The 16,718-nt window shown below is 53.1% G+C and overlaps 3 protein-coding genes and 1 non-coding gene across 4 annotated transcripts; 3 read left to right on the plus strand and 1 right to left on the minus strand.

Annotated features, from left to right (window-relative positions):
• Positions 1 to 1,463: 1,463 nt before the first annotated feature.
• Positions 1,464 to 2,329, plus strand: B0H65DRAFT_430090 (yeats family-domain-containing protein; the record flags this gene model as incomplete). Its single annotated transcript, XM_062824862.1, has 3 exons — positions 1,464 to 1,659; positions 1,744 to 2,136; positions 2,214 to 2,329. Coding segments are annotated over 3 exons (705 nt in total), but the record flags the coding sequence as incomplete, so codon positions are not given.
• A 3,899-nt stretch (positions 2,330 to 6,228) lies between these two features.
• On the plus strand, positions 6,229 to 10,266 carry B0H65DRAFT_274477 (uncharacterized protein). The gene is made up of 3 exons (XM_062822793.1): positions 6,229 to 7,557; positions 7,613 to 9,366; positions 9,433 to 10,266. The coding sequence occupies exons 1-3, from the start codon at positions 6,392 to 6,394 to the stop codon at positions 9,843 to 9,845; spliced, it is 3,333 nt and encodes a 1,110-aa protein (XP_062679820.1). The 5' UTR covers positions 6,229 to 6,391; the 3' UTR covers positions 9,846 to 10,266.
• A 138-nt stretch (positions 10,267 to 10,404) lies between these two features.
• On the plus strand, positions 10,405 to 10,475 carry B0H65DRAFT_t352. The gene has a single exon. It is a non-coding gene; the product is annotated as a tRNA-Gly (tRNA).
• A 402-nt stretch (positions 10,476 to 10,877) lies between these two features.
• Positions 10,878 to 13,685, minus strand: B0H65DRAFT_274486 (uncharacterized protein). The gene is made up of 2 exons (XM_062822794.1): positions 13,265 to 13,685; positions 10,878 to 12,801 (listed from the first exon to the last, which is right to left on the minus strand). The coding sequence occupies exons 1-2, from the start codon at positions 13,466 to 13,468 to the stop codon at positions 10,936 to 10,938; spliced, it is 2,070 nt and encodes a 689-aa protein (XP_062679821.1). The 5' UTR covers positions 13,469 to 13,685; the 3' UTR covers positions 10,878 to 10,935.
• Between the last annotated feature and the right edge of the window lie 3,033 nt (positions 13,686 to 16,718).

Here is a 16,718-nt window from a genome sequence, read left to right on the forward strand (position 1 = left end):
CTACTAAAAGATGAGACGAATTTGATGGACTGCCTAACTGACGCAACTGTGCCTGTCTTGAAAGCAATGTGAACAACGGAGTCTCGTTTGCCAAGTCGTCCGTGACGCGGTCTGCCGATGTTCGCCTATAAAGTCTGATCGCTTTGCGGTTTCAAATTACTTCTTGACTTCCTCGCAACGAGTTTGTCACGACCCCCTCGTTCGCCAGTGGTCTCTCACCTCTCGTCTCCCGACGACACAAATTCATTTCTTGAAGCGGTTTACTTCAAAAACTTAGTATCTACTTCAGCATCACCGTCGTTTTTGACAACTTCTTTCCACGGCTTCTGCTTTGCGGATTTATCAGTTCACGATCACCGCGATATCTCAACGAGAGTGGTGATATCTTGGTTCACCTAGGTGAGCTCACCTTGCTAACATCCACGGTGAGGGGTCGGGGTATTTTGGCAGGGAAGCTGACTGCTGACCGTGACTTGCATCATAGCGCACCAGCCACAGCACTCATAGCGGTACTGCACTGAGTGATAGCGACCATGGTCGACTTCAGCCACGGTTACGGTTTTGACTATGGCGGCGCCGCGACGCCTCCGTTCGCGAATGATGAAGGTATGTCCCAACTTCAGAGAGTATGAGTTCATGCACCGTGACCCAAGTTCCCAACCACCACGGCATCCAAGTCGCATCAGCACCACCACTCAGCAACATTTCCCACCAGTGCCTTGTTTGAACACTCCTCGAGCATTTTTCACCCCACGGTCATCAAAGAGGAGAAACACTCTTGAACTTACCTACCCCTCTTCACAATCGCGATCGCATTCCCATCCCACTTTGTCTATCCCATTCTGTACGCTATATACATAGGAGCTATCCCCATCATTATCCCTGGTTCCCAACCGCCACGGCCCGCCGCGGTACCTTTACCCCTCCGTAACGAACGAAACCTTATCCTCTACCGCTACAAAGCCCAACTGTAGCAGCGCGACGGAATCTGCGACACACCAACACATACACCGTCATACATCTTCAAATCCTGCTCTTCCTTTAGAGCCCCGAACGCCACTGTTTAACTACTGCCCGTACTTGAGACACTGAACGAACGCCAATTGTCAAAGAGTGTTGTTCGATAAGTGAAGAGAGTACACAAAGCTAACCGCGGGAATTCATTCAATTCTTGGGAAGCAGAGGGTCTTGAGGATCGGTCCGACGTTCCTAGCAGTGCTAGCAAGAGTACTCGAACCAAGGCTACCAGAAGGAATCCGAAGCGGGTTCCAGGCGCAAACAAGATGATCGTCGAGGTTAGTTTCCGGATACCCAGTCCAGTTTGGTTTGGTGGCTTGCGCAAAGAGGGTGGTTTCTGTGCCGGCATACGGAATCGATGCTGAAGCAAGGGAAAGAAAGGCCCGTAGGAGGAGGTTGCGCGATAGCGATCATTGGGGAAATAGATCCGATGGCTAACGTGGGTTATCTGTCTACAGCGCAAGATCAAGGTTGTCACAGAACAACACAACATCAACAAGCCCGCGGCACAGGAGGGCTATCCTATGAAGGAGTGGACAGTCGAGCTCTACATTCTCGACCAAGATGGCAAGGAGAGACCTGCCAGGTGCTTCACCAAGGTGACCTACAACCTCCACCCTTCGTTCGCGAACCCCATTCAGAGTAAGTAGACATCGGGCAGCCGCCAAACATCTCATCATGTTCTATCGCAAGAGCCAAACGTCGGCTAACACGCTGCGAATCCAGCTTTCAACGACCCCCCTTTCAAATGCACCAACGAGGGCTGGGGTGAGTTCGAGATGATCATCGACATGTACACCACCGAGAAGGGCGGCAAAATCTCGATCGCGCACGACCTGAATTTCCAGCAATCAGAGTACGAGAACATCCACACCGTCACCTTCCGCAACCCATCCCAGGCGCTCCAGCAGCTTCTCAGAGAGACGGGCCCCTTGCCCTCGGACGAGGAGCGCAAGCAGAAGAAGGCGGTCGACGGCGGTTCCAAGAAGAAGAGGCCCTACGACATCGAGCGCATGGCGGATGGTTTGACGAAGCTGGGCGAGGATGACCTCCTTCAGGTTATTCAGATGATCCACGACCACAAGGATGATAATACGTACATCCAGAACAACCTCGATGGTAAGTTTTCCCGGTAGCGAGTGTGGCATAGGTTTCTGGAGGAAATATGACCTGGTGCTGATTGAACATGTCTATAGCCGGCGAGTTCTCGGTGGATCTCTACACTCTTCCTGACAACCTCATGAAGATGCTCTGGGAGTTCTTGGTAAGTTGTCCCCCCTCATACCAAATCCTTTTGGTGATCTGTCGCTGACACCCATCACAGATCAAAGCCAACGTTGTCTCATAGTACGACTTGCTTGATCGAAGGAATCTACAGTAGTCGATCGTCAATCGATCTACGCAGAGTCGTCAGGGACGGGAATTTCTTTCTTACTAGATCACAGTGCGCACCATACCATACCCAGTACACCACCACCCCCTTATTCACCATTATTGATCCCTTGACATCCCCGTCAACACCAACCACACATCCATCCTGCCATTAGAGCCTTGGGCTTTCGGCTCCTGCATTATCATGGCGTTTATGGAGTTATGGTGGAAACCGCAAAAAGCAGAAATTGAGAAAGATCATAAAAGCTTCTCAAAGATAATTCGCGCTTGATTCGATGTTCCAGGCTCCTTCCTTTGTGTGAAGTTGACGGCCTGGGTGTGTTTTCGTTGATCCGTTTCCTTGTTGACAACGTGGTTGCTGCCTTGGCTGGTGGTGTCTGCTCGCGAAGACTGCTTTTCACTGGAAGGGAGTGGCATAGCTTATCAGTTGCGCTTTGGGCGGACCTTGAACCTTATCATGGTTAAGACCGCCCCTCTGGGATCGTCATGGGGAACTTGAGAGATCCATAAGAAGGAAAATTAAGCAAGGAAAAGGTAGGAGGGAGATTGGAGATGTAATGAATTTCATGCACGGGATGTGGAAGGTGGGAAGAAAGATGATGTGTAGGCGAGCGGAGAGTTCAGAAAAGGATTCAGAGGTACCATGGGAAGCAGAGATGGCTGGGTACTTTAGCTGAAGAGGACGAAAGGTGCTGCTGTTAATGGAGAACGGCGTGATATCCCGACCTGGGGTTTATTTTATCTTTCCGTTCGGCGGCCGTTACCTAGTTCTCAGCTCATGGTCTCTGAAGGCTTTCTTGTCGTATGACGGTATTAGACAGGAAAGGAGAGCAGCATAGGGTTAGTTTTACAAAATTCAAGGTATGGATCAATCAGCAGCAACTGGTCTCATTGCTCAATCGTGACCGGAGATATCATCGGCGGGCGCTCATAAAGCAAGGTGCTGCGCAGATGGTAGGTAGGTAGGTACATAGGTATGTAAAATCGTGCACAGATAGTTGATGCTTTTAGAATGTGTAGGGTGCATATTCGTTGATATTGACATTGACATTGACAGACAGATCTAGACTATATGTAGACTACAGTACTAGAACTGGTATAATGTTAAAAAAGAGAATGACAGTACAAGCACGACGGGAGGTGACAGGCACTGGACGACGGACGGACGGGGCAATGCCGGAGAGCGGGAGAGAGGAATACCTGTGATGACGGGACCAGCTTCTGGCATGGATAACCGGATGCTGAATGGATCAGCCTTATATTCAGGTACGGGTCTCAGCGTATTGATGTACTTGAGAAAGACGGGGAACAAACGGACGATGGAGAGGTTGGCCGTTGCAGATGTTTGTGTGAACTACTAGACAGTTCGTGGGGAAGATTCGAGATCATCAGATCGTAATCTGATGTCTAGACTAGTGTAGAGGGACCTATTGATGTAAAGGTCTCTTCAACCGAGAAAAAAACCAATACCAAGGGAAGTGACATCGACCCAGATCGAAGATAGTATGCAAGCCCGCGAATACATATGGGGAAGGTGAGTTTGTTAGTTTTCTCCTACTACAGTCAAGTCTGTACATAACGATATTTGGTTATCTACTGAATCTGATCGTTATAACCAGACTATCGTTACTCCAAGTAGTGCCAAGGCCGCCAAGGCAGGTCTGGGGCAGGTACTCGGGCATAAAAAACTGGTGGTGAAGGTACCGCCAAGGGGTAAGTTGGTGACCTTTCCTAAGTCTACCACCTATCGAGTATAACGATCACCATACTAAACTTGGCCAGATTTTGATCGTAATCTCAATGGCCAATATATCGTTATACTGCTGAAATCTCCATACAAATGAAATGGTGGCGGCGGAATTAATCGTTATGTCCAGATTATCGTTATGCCTCGTATCGTTATGTGCAGACTTGACTGTAGTCGTTAGTTTTCTGCGGAAGCACCACCTGATGAGATCGTAGATCGATCCCAGCCGAGCTTAGCGAAAGCCCACTCAGATGCGAGATGCGTGGAACGAAAGAATTTTCTTCTCCTGCTTCTACCTCGCTTCTCTTAACTTCCTTTCCAAGCCACGATGTTACCTGATGATCAGTAAGAAACTGGGGAAAGTGGAGGTTAGGTTGCAGATGGCAAGATGGCCGATGGATGCTGGCAGATGCGGCTCTTTTTTGGCGAGACAAGTGACAAAAGAGGAGGTTGGCTTGTGAGTTGCTTTTTTTGGAAGGCGGTTAACTGTGATCTCTTGTATGTATCTTGACGTTTGGGGGTTGGATCGAGATCCGTAGGTTCCGTTGGAGGTGACTACAGATTATGGGACTGCTGGCTAGGACTGTCACGTTGTCTTGGAGGTATTCCTTTCTGCGTATCAAGAAGCGTAGAAAAGGGATGGGACTGTCAAGTTCCAAGAAACAGCAGCATATAAAATCGTCCGCGTGACTGCTAGAAAGAGGAAGGAACGTGACGGTTGACAACCAAAGGGAATAAGTGAAACGGTGGCTTATGATTCGTCAGTTTGCTTTTGAGTTTTGACACAGCGATTGAAATCAGAATCATCCGCTGACTTGTTTCTGAGGCTCGCTGTACCGTTCCTGTGATGCTGTCTTGGTTGATGAAGGACCGAGTGAGGCTCCCGTGGCTTCCTTATCTGTGTTTCAGTGTCGCAATTGGCTCGCCATTGGTATGCAATTTGTTCGCTTTTGCCGAGTGTGTACCCGTTATCTTGAGGTCGGACTGGGAGGAGGATGACGGGAAGAGGCGTCTGGCAGCCTTTTTTTCCAATGTCTTGCATCAATCGATTCAAGTCTTGCAGCCCAACCCCATTTCCAGATCAGATCTCATATTTGCTGCTGGTATCTTTCCTTGGCATCAGCCGTCATCTCTTTCTGGAAGGCGTTTCTGATGATGAACAGCTGGTCTTGATAAGATTGTTGAATGCCGAGACAAAGTTTACCTTATGCCCGCCCAAAAGCCGACGATTTCCATTATCAACGGCAACGGGCGTTTCGGCGGTCAAGGGTCCATAGTCATCTTTTGAATTTTCTAAAGATTCCACAGAGGAGCCCGCTTTTGAGGTCCCCGGTTAGGTACACCATCAAAAAACCCATTTTACGAGGATCCTTGGAGAGGGGTTCGAGGGGTTCATCGTGGAAGGTGTCAGTTCATCGACGAGGTATCGTGGGTGAGGAAGCGAGAAAGAGGACGTCGGTGCGGTGCAGTGTTGCATTGCTCTTCAGTGCTCCTGGACAGTGTCGGACAGTGTTGCACTGGCGGTGGACTTTTTTCTTTTCTCGGGGCTTCTTCCTCATTCTGATAGGCCTGTTCCCCAGAGACACCTTGCGAACCTCTTTTCACTCTCTCGTTACCGAACTGCATCAACACAACGAAGGAACTCTTCGTTGCAGTTCATCAACATTGTGATTGATTGATTCCATCCCAGTTCGACCACTCACACAGGGACCAGGCACAAGGGCACTCGCTGGGCTGCACTGCACTGACTCTGGCCACTGGACGGGATTGACGGGGACTCGGGGACTGTCCGCTTACTCCACCCCGCAAAAAGAGAAGGAAGAACTCAAGGTCCACTCCCGCGTGCACTTTGGACGTTTTGCACGTCCATTTGGCGACCCCGACACGACGGCATTGGGATTCCAGCATCTGCAACAAAATCCAATCCAATCGGTTGGAGTTATTGGAGATCGATTGGAGACAGGGGGAGGGGCAAGAGCAAGATCCGCCCGCTTTCTTTTATTCTTGTTCCAGCTAATCAATCATTATCGCCGCCTGCCCATCTCGTCGCCGTTCGGCTCTTTTATCCTACCAAGACCTGTCCTGATAGCCGTCCTGACTCTCTTCAACCACCACAAACCGCTGCAAACCGACACCGAGGTCAGACCCAGGGGCCTACCTGGACCCGACCAGCCCGACACCCATCATCACCACCGACGGCCTCGGGTCGCATTGACTCCATTGCCGCCCCTAACCATGGCCCAGTACGCCGCCTCGGTCGCCCAACAAGCCGCTGCTGGCCATCACTCTCTTTCGCCGCTGTCGCCGTCCGCCTCCGGTTCCGCCTCGGTCGGAACTGCTCCGCCCTTGACTCCATCCGGCACCGCTCCGGCTGCCGCTACGGCTCAGAGTGGAGCCGGATCTGCTTCCGCCTCCCAACCTCAGGACGAGCCCCGGCCCCGGTCCCAGTCGCAATCCGGCGCCGGCCCTTCTGCCACTGGCGGTGGTGCTTCTTCTACTACAGGAACCCAACACAAGCGGGTTTATCAAGCATGTATCCCCTGTCGCCGTCGCAAGGTCCGGTGTGATCTGGGTTCCGTCGATAACCCCAGTGATCCGCCATGTGTCCGCTGCCGGCGCGAGAGCAAGGAATGCTACTTCAGCGCGACCCGCCGGAAGCGCAAGGTGGACGATGACATGACCGACATCTTTGATGATCCCGACCATGACGACTATATCCTTCGCAACGGCAGAAAGCAGCTGCGCAGTGGTGAAAGCCCGGTCATAGCTGCCACTATTGATCGCCGTCTCTACAGCGATGTCCCTCTCACTCCTGGGGGTAGCCGTGGCCGGGCACAACCGCTGAGGAGACCCGGAGATGGCGACCCCAAGAGCACCACGAGCACTGGAGGGGCTCGGAGTACCACCGGCGGCGAGTTTGGCGCCGGTGAGGCCAACACTCCGCTGGAGAACTTTGAGGCCAGAACAGTTATGCGCAGGGAAGTCTACGGTCCACACGACGCTCTAGACTTGTTGTACAAGGCGGCGACCGACAAGTTAGTTGATACCCGTGATGATCGGTCCCAGAGACTGCCATATGCTGATGTCGCGCGCTTGCGTAGCCCGATGCATAGGCAGGACGGAGAGTCTGCTGCCGTCGGGAGCTCTTCGCGGACCAATCTTCATGCTGGGCGCCCTGGTCTGGACTCCCGTCACTCATCTCATCACAATGACCGTCCGGGTCACCACTCTCGCCACGCTTCAAGACAGGAAGCGCCCGCCGAGCCTATCGACCCGGAACTTACCAAGCGGGACATATCACAGGAGCCGGGCTACAACGAGGCATTGAAGGCATGGGCGCGCTTTCGGTTCGTGCGGGCTGGGTGGTTTACTGCGCAGGAGGCGATTGATTACATAGAATAGTAGGTTCCTGCCTTCTACGTGTCGTTCTTGTGCTAAACTAACGTGACTACCTAGTTACTATGCATATCTTTCACCACTCACGCCCATATCCCCTCCTACGTTCCGGAATCCGGCTTCGCACCTCACCTTGTTGACAGAGGAGCCGATTTTGACAGTGACGCTCCTCACTATTGCGTCCAGGTACCGCCGCATGCCGGGAACCGGAGGTCACTGCCGATCACACGCCATCCACGAACAACTATGGACATACCTCCGAGGCATGATTGAGCGTGTGGTCTGGGGTCAGGAGGCATTTGGTGGTGGCTTTTGTGGCTCGGGCGCGGACGAATCGCAGAGTTCTAGCACGGCACCATGGAGGGGTCTTCGCCGCGGCAGTCTCAGGACATTCGGCACGATCGAGTCCCTTATGATCCTGACGGAGTGGCATCCACGAGCCCTCCATTTCCCGCCAAGCGAGGCCATCGACGAGCTGCTTTTGCCCTCGTATGAGAACAACTCAGCGGATGACGACAACAACCAAAAACCTTCAGCCGGGTTTGGCGGCAGGAGAATAGAGAGCTGGCTGGAGCCTGCCTGGCGAAGTGACCGTATGTGCTGGATGCTGCTGAGTACCGCTTTGGGCTTGGCGTACGAGCTCGGAGTCTTTGACGACATCGACGAACTGCTCGCAACCGGGTCTATAACTCGGCCGGAATACGAGGATGAGTCGTATCGTCTCAGAGCCCATCGCATCAAGAGATTGCTCTTGATTTACCTGAGCCAGCTTGCCGGGCGACTCAACTGGACAAACATGGTCCCTGAGAACATGCGTAACGATCCGATCATGTCACGGAGGCGACCTCACACGGGAGGAGAAGGGACCACTCCGGGGACCAATCCTTCGTCCATGTCCAATGGGTTTGTGTACATTCCCGACCTCGAGTTAGACGACCAGATTATCCTCTGCTGGGCAGGTGTCAGCAATGTGATGCATAGGGGCAACGAGAAACTCTTCCGGTCTCGCAACTACACCACCGATATCATCCAGAGCGGAAAGTACATACAACTGTTGAAGGAGTTCCAGCCTCTGTTGAGGAACTGGTGGAACGACTTCAACCGATTTGTTCTGCCACCATACATTCGGCACATTCTAACCATCGAGTATGAATACGTCCGAATCTACGTCAACTCGCTTGCTTTGCAAGCTGTCGTTGAGCGGTGTACCAACAACCCCAACGTTGGAGGCGGAGGCTCAGCCAACGGTGGAAGCGTCTCGGGACACTCTGCTCCGCAACTGTCACCGCAGACGCAAAACTATCTCGGAAAGCTGCCGCTCAGTCAGCTTGGTGGGTTCGGGGCTGAAGACGAGGAGTACGTGAAAGAGGTTGTTAACGGCAGCCGAAACCTGCTTCGAACCGTTGTCGAGGGTCTCTTGCCCAAGGGTTATTTGAAGCACGCTCCTGTGCGGACCTACTTCCGCATCATCAGTGGTGCCATGTTTCTGCTCAAGACGTTTGCACTCGGTGCGCCCAAATCAGATGTCGAGTTGAGCATCAGCCTGATGGACCAGACGGTAGATGCTCTGAGGCACTGCGTCGTTGACGATGTTCATTTGGGAATACGCTTCGCAGATATGCTCGAGACTTTGACGAGCCGTCTACGCAACCGCTTTATTCACGCCCCGCCGCCGCCCGTTGCCACTACAGATGGTCGGTCTCCCAATCCGAATCAGCACGCCGATACTACCAACGGCAACGGTCCCATGTCCCATGGGGCGCCAAATCTTTCCTCGGGGGACGTCTGGTCCAAGCTGTCTGCTAACAATCTCGGTGAGTTATCCTGGCCTTTTTCCTCAGTTGCTATCCAAAAACCGAAACTAATAAGCCACCAAACAGAACGCTCCAACCTCACAAACAACAACATCTCCGCCACCCCTTGGGACGTCGCAGCCGGCGACTTCCCCTACCCCACCGGCTCAGCATCCATGTTCGGTCCCTCCACGCCCGCCGCCCCGTCCAACTTACCCGATAACAACGGCAACAGCAATGGCAACGGCGGCAGTGGCGGCGGTGGCGGTGGTGGTGGTGGTTTGACTGACAGCATGTTGGAGAACACCGACTGGGCAAACCCCAGCAACGAGATGTGGTACCTCCCCACCGGCCCGGCCTTCTTCCAGAATATTGACAACACGAGCGTGTCCATGACGGCGGAGGGTGTAAATGTGGGCGGTATCGATCTGTTGGACTTTATGGCTATGGATCCGATGGATGGGGCTAGTTTTGTTCTTGATGGGGGGAGGTTTTCTTGAGTTCTTCAGTCTTGAGTCGAGTTTTGGGGGGGGGGTCTCTCTGTTTGTGGGTTTTGTGGCTGCTGGTGGATGGAAGTATAGGAGGGAGTAGGAGGGAGGTATTATCATTATGAGTCGGGGCGATATATAAGAGAGAGGAGGGAAGGGACACGAACGATACTGAGAACTAATGAACTGCAGGTTTGATCTGACAAGGCATCGTGATATTTGCCAACGAGAAAAAGAAACTGAATCTGCAGCCGAACAAAAAAAGCTAAGGAAGGGAAACATTGCTCTTTTGGGAGAAAAGGGACAGCGCGGTGTTATTTGTTCTTCATATTAGGTAGCTTCAAAATCGGATATGGTAGGAAGGAAAGGAACGAGGAATGAGTCAAATGGGCGAACAGTACCAAGCTATCATCAATGACTCGGATTGTTCATGCGTTTGTGGTGATGAAAGTTCCGGTGTCTTGTGCAGCAGTCATTGAGTTCGTTGAAGTCTCAGTCATCTCGGTCGGAGTTTACCGCACGTTTCTCATAAGCACCTGTTATGCTTAAAATATCTTATCAACACCACAAAGCGCCAGTGGTTTAGTGGTAAAATCCATCGTTGCCATCGATGGGCCCCGCGTTCGATTCGCGGCTGGCGCAGTGATTTCTCTTTTTGCATTTTCTTCATGCAAAGGATAACACAGTTCAGAGTGTCTGTTTCTAAGGCAATGATGAACGAGCAACTCGTCAATCGAGTTGCGATCTTTCCAGTGTCTCTATCCTTTCAATGTAAGATAACCTTGTTTTCTCATTACCGGTTTAACGGTATCCCAAATTTAAGTTGTAGTAGCATCGTTTTTCACAGACAAAGCAAAGCTTGAGAACGTGATTTCCTATACATTCGTTACCCGTCCGTCTATTCCCCCCTTCTTTATGTGTGTCCATCTATCATATTTGTTTATCTCCAGATCAATCCATCATAATATACCCAATAACAACCCATAGATGTACATCCCTTTCACCAAAATCAAAATCATATTTCCCTTCAAGAATCTTACAACACAACCATATATATATACTCTTCTCACCCGCATCATCCCACACAACCTTACCCATCCACCTAGTTAGGCAGCGGCTCCTCCACCGCCTTCGCCCAACTCCTAAACCACTCCAACGCCTCTGGATTCGCCACACTAGCATTCGTCTTCACCCTCAACCCACTCAAAATCTGCTTAACAGCAACCTCGATCTTCTTCCCATTCCCCGTCCTCGGGATGCCCGCCGGTCCGCACTCCTCCACCACTCCCGGAACATGTCTGGGACTCAACTCGCGCTTAATCACGTTCTTGATCCTGTCCCTCACTTCCGAACTAAAAGACTTGCCGGGCACCATGACCACAAAAAGGCAAACCGTCTCGTCGCGATCAAACTCGCGTCTGCGGCCGACGCACACCGCGTCTTCGACTTCGCTTGCAAAGAAGCGGGTGAGCACGTTATAGATTTCGGCCGACCCGAAGCGGACGCCGGCGGGCTTGAGAACACCGTCACTGCGGCCCAACATGACCAAAGCGCCCGTGGACGGGTCCATGCGCACAAAGTCGCCGTGGTGCCACATGGCGGTGCCGAAGCGTTCAAAGTAAGCGGCGCGGTACTTGTCGTCGCCGCCGGGGCCGAAGAAAGTCAACGGTTGGCAGGGGAACGGCTTAAGGCAGACGAGATCGCCTTCGGAGCCTACGGGGTCGACGGGCCGCGGGTCGGAGGCGTCGGAGGCGGAATCGATTACGCTGATGGCCATTCCCAGACCGGCGCATTGGACTTCGCCGGCGCGGACGGGGAGTAAGGGGCAGGGGGCGCCGAAGAGGGAGATGATGTCTGTGCCGCCGGTGATGGAGGCTAGGTTGATGGTGGAGGGGAAGGCGGTGTAGACGAAGGCGAAGGTGGAGGGCGGGAGGGGGGCAGCGGTGGAGTAGATGGCTTCGAGATAGGAGAGGTCGAGGTTGTGGATGGGGTCAATGGGGCGGACGTTGTTGGCTTCGAGCGTGGTTAGGTAGGCGGCTGAGGTGCCGAAGTGGGTTACCTTCAGGGAGGAGAGGAGGCGCGGGAGCGAGAGGTGGCCGTGCGGGCGGAAGGGGGAGCCGGAGTAGAGGACCAGCGAGGCACCGCATGAGAGCGAGGAGACGGACCAGTGGTGCATCATCCACGAGGTGGTGGTGTAGTAGAGCATGCGCGAGCGCGGGGAGAGGTTGGAGTGGATGAAGAGCTCCTTCTTGTGCTGGAGGAGGGTGCCGGCGGCGGTGTGGACGATGGCCTTGGGCAGGCCGGTGGTGCCGCTGGAGTAGAGGACATAGAGAGGGTGCGAGGGAGGAAGCTGGGCGAAGACGAGGGGCTCCTCCTTGGGCGAGCTGTGAAGGAACTCGTCGTATTCCTCCGCCTTGACGCCCTTGGCGCGGATCTCGTCCAGGCCGGTCTCGAAGTTCTTGAGGCCCTTGACTACGACAACGAGCTCGAGACCGTGCTTCTGCAGCGCCTCGACAACCTCGAGGGTCTTGGTCTTGCCAGACCACTCCTTGCCGTTGTAGAGAGTGGCATTATCGGAGAAGAGAACTCTGGGCTTGATCTGAACAAGACGGTCCAAGACGGCGCTGACACCGTTATCGGGGCTGATTCCCGTCCAGATGGCACCGAGAGAGGCGGCACTAAGTAGGGCGACCAAGGCTTGCACGTGGTTGGCAACAAAGCCAGCAACAACACTGTTCTCCTTCACTCCAGCGGCTCGGAGGGCGTTGGAGCATTGCCGGACCTGCTCTCTCAGCTCGTCCCATGTGGTTTCGGTGAGGTGCTCGTCGTTCTCGGTGGCGGTGATGACAGCAACATCGGATCCGTTGACTTCGGCATTTCCAGGGAACAGGAGGTTCTCGGCGAAGTTTAGTCGGGCACCGGCGAAGAAGTCGGGCCTAGGGAACATGGGCGCATTTTCAGGGAGCACCTATAGTAGTCGACATGGTTAGTCTATACGAAGCAATACATAGGCCTTCTCCCAATGCGCTGGTTGGCTCGCAGTGTTTTATTTCCCAATAGGGGTATGTTTAGGGGTATAAGGGTCCGCCGTAGAATGTTCGGTAACCCCGACGACGAAATGCGGTCATCAACATGGGCAAATGAGATGAGAGGGAATGCGTTCAAGCGACGCCCCGTATGAGACATCAGTTCCCCAACCCATCGCATCTACAGATATTGTAGACATCCTTCCGGTTGTACATTGTGCTTCGTGAACCGGAAGTGGGGGCTGAACAAAGTTGGGGTTGTCCGGGGTTCCCCATCTTCCCCATCTTCCCCCCTTTCCCCTTGACCCCGCGGAAAAGAAAATGAGACGGTTCGAGAATGGAAAACATCATCCATGGAAGCCAGCGGGATCGCATGAAGAAAAACAAAAAGACTCAGCCACCCACCTCATCGAATAGCTTGGAATGCCTGATTCCGGTAAAGTGCCATGCCTCTTCCCAGAAGGCGGCAACGTTGTCGACTGACCACTTGTAGAGGGATGGATAATCGTTGAGCTGGAGGCCGTACTTGGAGTTCACATGCTCAAGGAACTTCCACATCTGCGTGGACTGGGGGTCCTGATGCCTCCAGAGCTCGTTGGTGACGGCCATGGTGAAGGACTGAAGATGATTAAAAGATATATCTGGTAAAATAAAAGACGCGTGAAGCGAGAATGATGTCAATTTCCCAGGGACGCGTGGGGGAGGAGTGATGACGATCCAGGTTGTCGCGGGGAAACTTCCACACTTTGGTCCGGGGTAACGGGGACTTGGGACAGTTATCAGATTCGGAATCTGGGGTTCGTCGATCTCAAAAGAGGCTTCAACTGTTGCTCCTCCACTTTGCGTTCAATGCCCAGACCGAGAGTGGGAGACGTGGGTGTGGTGGTCGACGTGTTGTGCGGTCAGGGTGTACGTGATCACGGAGGCTCCAGGGAGGGTTGAAGATGGGGAGCCGCTACGGGTTTACCGTTACGGGTAGTTTCGGGCTTGTGGGCTAGAGTGCTGGGTTCACAGACCATAGTAGCGCCGCAGTATGCTGGATCAATGCCGGGGCATGCTCGAGTGCCACATGCCGCCGGCGATGGCCACCGGAATTGCAGAATGCTACAGCTGGCTGGAAAGGCAGAAAGGGAAGAAAATTCGGTGCTTGAGTGGCTGAGATCGTCCTCCCTCCGCGCTCCGATGGGATGGCCCGAGGTTTGACATTGGGACCCGTCCAAAGCCGAGTCTGGGCAAAGCTACCTCTAGACATTGGAAACCGCTGCAGAGACTTTAATTCGCCAAGAGTTTCCTAAAAGAGGCTTTAGGGTTGTTGCCATTGTTCAACACTCTTTCGAGTTTGAAGAAACCGGCAATCTTCTTTGACTTGTGAAACCCGACTAGATGAGACCAGGTTGTTGAAGAATGTGTAACAACGGTTGGAGTTGTTGGATGAGGGTTGTGGTCTGTTGGAGAAAGTCGAGAAGGCCAAGTCGGAAACGCGGAGGCGGAGACCTCTCCAGTCATCCCAGACAAAGAAGCCATGCCTTGCTTCCATCTCATCTTCTATCCCGTCAATTAATCAATTCAACATACGTACCTTGCATATTCTTAACTGTCGGCACCCGTGAAACTCCAGGTAAAAGCCGTCATCATGATTCATGTCTCACGTCTGATGGTCATCAAGAAGGCCTCAATCTCTCTCGTCTTGGCGGCAGCTGTCGGGGTCAGCCAATTGCCGGCGCAGAGTCCAAGTCACACGATTGATGGTGCTTCTAGCGGGGGTGCGTAACGGGCTTGTAAAAAGATACGTACCACCACTTTTCAAGTGACAAAGTTCAAAGGTCGACTTCGAAACTTCAAACCCCCGCATCCCACCCTCCGTAACCCTATATAAAGCAAAACAGAGCAAAAAGCCCCCTTTTGGGCCAGCTGAGTTGCGTGGATGCGTTACCTTTTTTGCAGCGTGGATATTGCTCGAAATAGATTTGGATTGTTGGAAATGGAAGTATTTAGTTTGGCGGATTTTGATGAGAAATGCGGGCTAATGGTGTTAGAGGATGGAGGCGACTGGGGAGGCGGTACGTATCTTTCTACAAGCCCGTTACGCGACACCCTTCTAGCGCGGCGCAAGCGTGCAAGTGTGCAGCGATAGCGCAGCGAGGACGGTTGCAATAAAAAGGCGGCTGCAAGTCTCATGCAGTCCCGTGTGCTGTAATGCAGCTCTGCATCACCGCATCTCACCACATCATCGCAATCAAACCGCTTGATCCCAGACCTTTGACCGCCAAACTACAAAAGAGAGAATCCAGCAACCTGCGACGACGGGAGCTGCGATTCCTGCGAAAGGCTAGCCATGTTTCCAGTTTCTCTTTGCCAAGCGTCCGAGGTATCCATATCTTGGTGGATAACGGCCATCAGGCCATGGGCGCATCAATGCAGCAGGGCTGTGGTTGACTGCTGGCACTAGACAGATCGATGATCGAGAGTAGGCGATGCCGAGCGGGAGAAAAATTCGTTGAATTGGGCGTGTGGGAAATGGGGAGTAAAGATGTTTGCCGTTCGAAGAATACCTAGGGTTTCTTCCCTGAGATCCCTTTCATTTCATTTCCGAAGTGCTCGGTGGCAATGGTACACAACACCTCGAGACACTCAAGAGTCCCTTGCCTAGTCGGGACCAAAGCCGGCTGGTGATTGGCACATCCGCCAATGTGTCGCGCCTGGACAAGTCCATGTCAATGGTGCCTGCAGTGGTTCGAGGCGATCCCCATCCCAGGAACGCAACAGTATCGGAGTGTTCCCGAGTCCGAGAGCCGTTGGTGTCTCGTCTCAAGCCATAACGCCGGCTTTATACCCGGACTTTCTTGATAGTGTCGACTTCTATATCACAGTCTGCTTGAGTAGTAGCCAGTGAGCCAGGTAACAAAGAAACGCTTCAAGCAAGCGACACTTTATCAGCTTCAAGAAGCACGAGTCCGAGCAATTGATAAAAAGTCCCGTCATCGAGCACAAAGACCACCAACCGATCCCACCGATCCGGAGTGTTCGGGAGATACGGAGGAACTTGGTTGGATGCGCTAACAAATCCAGACAACCAGTACCAAAGTACACACCTCACAAGGGAGCGGCCGCATGATCCAGGGGTATCACGGTACATGACTGGATAACGCGCTCGGTGCTGTGACAACAGCTGAAGTCCCCAATCGTGCTAGTGCTCGCCGTAGTAGTGTCCCCGTAGTGCCCTCTTGTCAGACTCGCAGTGACTGGCCAAATTAACGTGTGGCTGCGAAGCAACGGAAGCAACACCGCTCCGGGGTCAACAGCTCGCTGGCGGTGCCGCCTCATTGGCCGTCCGCCATCGGTTCCACAATTTCGGACGGCTGCGGTGGGAATGCGGTGGACTGTGGTGGACTTTCCGTTGTCGCCCGACTGTGGTGGGTTGTCTTTGAATCACTTGGTGGGCTGCTGTGAGCCTGTGCCCCTTTCCGCAATTCATTGAAATCTTCTGCTTCGTCCACTCTTTTCAGACAGCCGACGCCCCCGACTCTTCCCTCCTCGCCCTGTTCAATATCCAAAACCACCAGACGGCCGTTGACAAGACAGCCGTGACCTGTCCTGCACATCAACAAGGGGCGAGGGTGTAGCAGAGTTGTAAAGGGCGACACTCGACTGCGACGACAAGTGCGACGACCTTCCCCTCTCTTTTGGTTTCTTCCCGCCAACACCGCCTACCGCTACCGCTACCGCCCAAGAGGTTCCATCGCGACCGCCGTTTTGTCTCCAAAACAATCGCTCGATCCGATTTTCGACCTCGTCGCCGCCTTGTACGTTGCTCTCGGAGGCTGTTGTACTTGTACACACGTCTTGGATGATAGGGCAG

The sequence above is a fragment of the Neurospora tetraspora genome (genome assembly GCF_033439725.1).
Source record: "Neurospora tetraspora strain CBS 560.94 chromosome Unknown B0H65scaffold_6, whole genome shotgun sequence".
Taxonomy (NCBI): domain Eukaryota; kingdom Fungi; phylum Ascomycota; class Sordariomycetes; order Sordariales; family Sordariaceae; genus Neurospora; species Neurospora tetraspora.